Source organism: Myotis brandtii, unplaced genomic scaffold (assembly GCF_000412655.1).
Source record: "Myotis brandtii unplaced genomic scaffold, ASM41265v1 scaffold628, whole genome shotgun sequence".
Classification (NCBI taxonomy): Eukaryota; Metazoa; Chordata; class Mammalia; order Chiroptera; family Vespertilionidae; genus Myotis; species Myotis brandtii.
In genome coordinates this window covers 290,093-293,756 of record NW_005370403.1, presented here as the reverse complement: position 1 = coordinate 293,756, position 3,664 = coordinate 290,093, and the positions used below count along the sequence as shown (strand labels likewise).

Sequence of the window (3,664 nt, the reverse complement as noted above, 5' to 3'; positions counted from 1 at the left end):
AGCCACGTCTGGCACGTCCTGGGCACGCAGCGCCCCTTCTACCTGCGTGTCCGCACCATGTGACAGACTCTCAAGCTAACACATTCAAAAATACGCGGCACAGGTGGAATTATATTCAGTATAGTTTCAAAGACAAATGTATAAATTCCATCCCGTGCATTTCGGCTTTGACTGCAAATGCTGTTTTCCCAAAGTTCTCTCTGGTGCCGAGAACACATTTTCTCACAGGAACATGACCACACAGGCCTGCAAAGAATTCACTTTCTGCACCACGGCTGCTATTCATCGCGGCCAGGCGCCGACACCCACTCTACCGGCTCACCTGGGTCTCAGGACGGTCTCCTCCGCCCCCTGCTTCGCTGGGTGGACGGATGGTGGATGGGACATGATTCCCACCAACACCTGCACTTGCTCTCCAGCGCCCCTGGGCTTTCCTAGCTTCCCCTCTTCCACCTTCATAGCTCCCTCCTCAACAGTGAGAAACTGGTCACTGATTGTGAAAGTACCTACCCACTTGTCCATCCCTTTTTAAAAATATTTTTTTATTGATTTCAGAGAGTGAGAGGGAGATGGAAACATCAATAATGACAGGATCATCGATTGGTGATTGGTTGCCTCCTGCCCCCCCCCCCCACATTGGGGATGAGCTGCGGGGTGTCCCTGAGCCACGTGGCCTGCGCTTCCCACCGAGCACCCTGCCTGGTGCGCCCCCTGCACTGTCGCTGACCAGGAGCCCCCTGGGGAGCAGGAGCCAGGGCCAGGCACAGACACAGGGATGAACCCCCTGTGAGCCCTGTAGTGAGAGGTCTTGGGGTCCCCCTGCCGGGGCACGGGGCTCAGCTGCTCCCAGAACCCAGTCCAAGCCCCTAAAGGAGGGCAAGGAGGGGTCCGTGTCCTGGGGCTGCTGCTCCGATGACTGCAGACTGGCCTCAACCCACAGGAACATGTGCTCCCCCATTCTGGGGCCAGAACCTGAAATCAGGGTGTCGGGAGCTGTGCTCCCCCGGGGGCTCCAGGGAGAGTCCCTCCTGCCCCTTCAGCTTCTGGGGGCTCCTGGCCTCACCCCATCAAACTTCACATGATCCGTCCTCCATCTCCACGTGACTTCCCAGGTGTGTTCACACGGCCCTGCCCCTGTTCACGTGACATTTTCAAATATATATATTTTTTTATTAATTTCAGAGAGGAAGGGAGAGGGAGAGAGAGAGAGAAGCATCAGTGATGAGAGAGAACCATGGGTCGGCTGCCTCTTGCACGCCCCCCACTGGGGATGAGCCCGCAACCCGGGCCTGTGCCCTGACCGGGACTGGAACCCTGACCTCCTGGCTCATAGGTCAAAGCTCAACCACTGAGCCACGCGGCCGGGCCCTCCTCTTTCTCTTTTTTACACAAAGGTAGCGTATTATACACACCGTTCTGAACCTTCTGTGTTTTGTCCCATTTAATGACGCATCTTGGAGAGTTTTCAGTGTTGCTGCATAAAGATCCACATCCTTCGGGACAGTTACCGCTTTCCTGCCGCCTGGCCGCCCCCTCCTCCCCTGAGCCCTGAGGTCCTGCTCCTTCTCCCTCCTCGGGGCACACCCACATCTCGGAAAGGACAGCTTGGTTTTAGGAGGTCAGTAGAAGCTCGAGGTTCGGTCTCTGTTTCCTCGAAGCCCTTCTGATTCTATAGCCCTTCATCTCCTCCTTCTCCTCCTCCTCCTTCTTCTTCTTCTTCCTCCTCCTCCTCCTCCTTTTCCTTCTCCTTCTTCTTCCTCATAAGTCTGCTTTGTTTTGAAAAGTGGCTCATCCGTCCCCAACATGTAGAACAGCCTCAAGTCGATGAAACTGCAGCCGGAGGCGGTCGAAACTGGCTTTGGATCTCAAACAAACCTGGAGGAGAGGAGCAGCCCGGGCAGTTCGGGACCTGCACACGCTGCCCCGTCCTCCTCCCTCGGGCAGAGCTTTCTGGAAAGCCGCCGCCAGGCCAGGCCAGGCCGGGGTCAGATTGCTGGCGGCCGCTGCCTCCCAGGCCGGCGTCCCAGCCACCAGCCCGTGCACATTTATAGCAGCTTCCATGTGATCCGGGCAGACGACGCGAGTGCAGCTCGGAGCACCGGCCTCGGAGAGCCTTCCTGCCCCCCAGCCAGGGGCCCGGTAAGTCAGACTCGGAGGGACCGCTTCTTCCTCCGAGCGAGTGCGTGCGGCTGGGAGGGTTTGGCTGCTGAGAGTAGAGGGATCCGTGCATTTCTCTTTCTTTCTTTTTCGGTGAGAAGGGAAATGAAAAGCACACCTGAGCCTCCTAACCGCCTCCCTCCCCCTCCAGGTCGCCTTCTAAACACAGGGGCTGAATGTTTCTTTCCCGTCCGGGAGGCGGTGGCCCCTTCGGTCTTTAGACCCTGGTCTGTTCACTGTGAAATAAGGCTGAGCAGTTCCCTGGCCTCCCAGGGGCCTGCGCATGCAAATGCGAAGTTCAAGTCCCGGGATTCGCTGGGAGGTGAGCCGAGAGAGGCCCCTGGCCCCGACCCGCCTGGAGTCTGTGGGAAACGGTTATTTTTAACCTCCTGCTGGTGTTGACTGAGGGTTTGCACCGCGCGCCTCTCAGACTCCCACAAGCCCATCCCCTGCTGATTCGGACGCTGTGGCTGCCAAGGGGCGCTGCTCTGGGAGCTCACAAAACCTGGGGGTTCCCCAGCCGGACGGGAGGTCGGTTACAACGGAGCCACCGGGCCGCAGTGAAGTAGGGCTGGTCCTAACCCCTGGGAGAATCCTGCAGCCGGTCCAGTGACACACGGTGGAGCGTGTGCGTGTATGTGTGCGTGTGTCCCGTTTGACAGCATGCTCCTCCACAGAAATGCAGACCGGAAGCCTTTTTTATTTTTTTTGTTAATCTTCACCTGAGGTTATTTTTTTCCCATTGATTTTTAGAGAGAGTGGAAGTGGGGAGGCGAGAGAGAAACATCAATGTGAGAGAGACACAGCGAAGGGTTGCCTCCCACACATGCTCCCACGGGGGCCGGAACAAACCTGTAACCCAGCCCTTGACTGGGAATCAAACCCGAGACCCGCCGGTGCTCGGGCCGACGCTCTGCGCTGAGCCACCCCGGCCAGGGCCAGCCTGGAATTCTCTCTCCAGGCGCCGCCGCGCAGTCTGACCTGTGACATCTGCACAGAGTGCGCCCGGGGCCCCCTCCGGGGTGAGCTAGTTGAGTGTTTGACCAGATAGAGCAGCTGACTTTAAGTCGATCGTTGTGTGTGGCCCACGAACGATGCTAAACGTGTCCAATGGCCCTGGCGGGAAGGAGGCCCCATCCCGGCTCATAAGAAAGAGAAACCCACCCTGGATGGTGTGGCTCAGTGGGTGAGCGTCGACCTAGGAGCTGGGAGGTCAGGGTTCGATGCCCGGTCAGGGCACATGCCTGGGCTGTTTGCTCGATCCCCAGTGAGGGGCATGCAGGAGGCCGCTGATCCATGATTCTCTCTCACTGATGTTTCTATCTCTCTCTCCCTCTCCCTTCCTCTCTGAAATCAATAATAATAATAATAATAATAATAAAACAACAAAAAAGAATGAGCCGTTTTCAGAGTGAAGGACAAAGGCAGGTCCCCAAATGCCACTGGCCCAGGCGTGTGACTTCTCAGGCGGGTCGCTGGGTGCAATGACAGGTGTTGCTTAATAAGC

The 3,664-nt window shown here is 57.4% G+C and overlaps 1 protein-coding gene across 1 annotated transcript in view; it reads left to right on the top strand.

Moving 5' to 3' along the window:
- The first annotated feature begins 1,364 nt into the window (after positions 1 to 1,364).
- LOC106723695 (endochitinase 2-like) overlaps positions 1,365 to 3,664 on the top strand; it is a 50,425-nt gene continuing 48,125 nt past the window's right edge. The window contains exon 1 of the mRNA XM_014528276.1: positions 1,365 to 2,139. Within this exon, the coding sequence (XP_014383762.1) occupies positions 1,825 to 2,139 (315 nt within the window). The 5' untranslated portion in view covers positions 1,365 to 1,824. The remainder of the gene's footprint in view (positions 2,140 to 3,664) is intronic.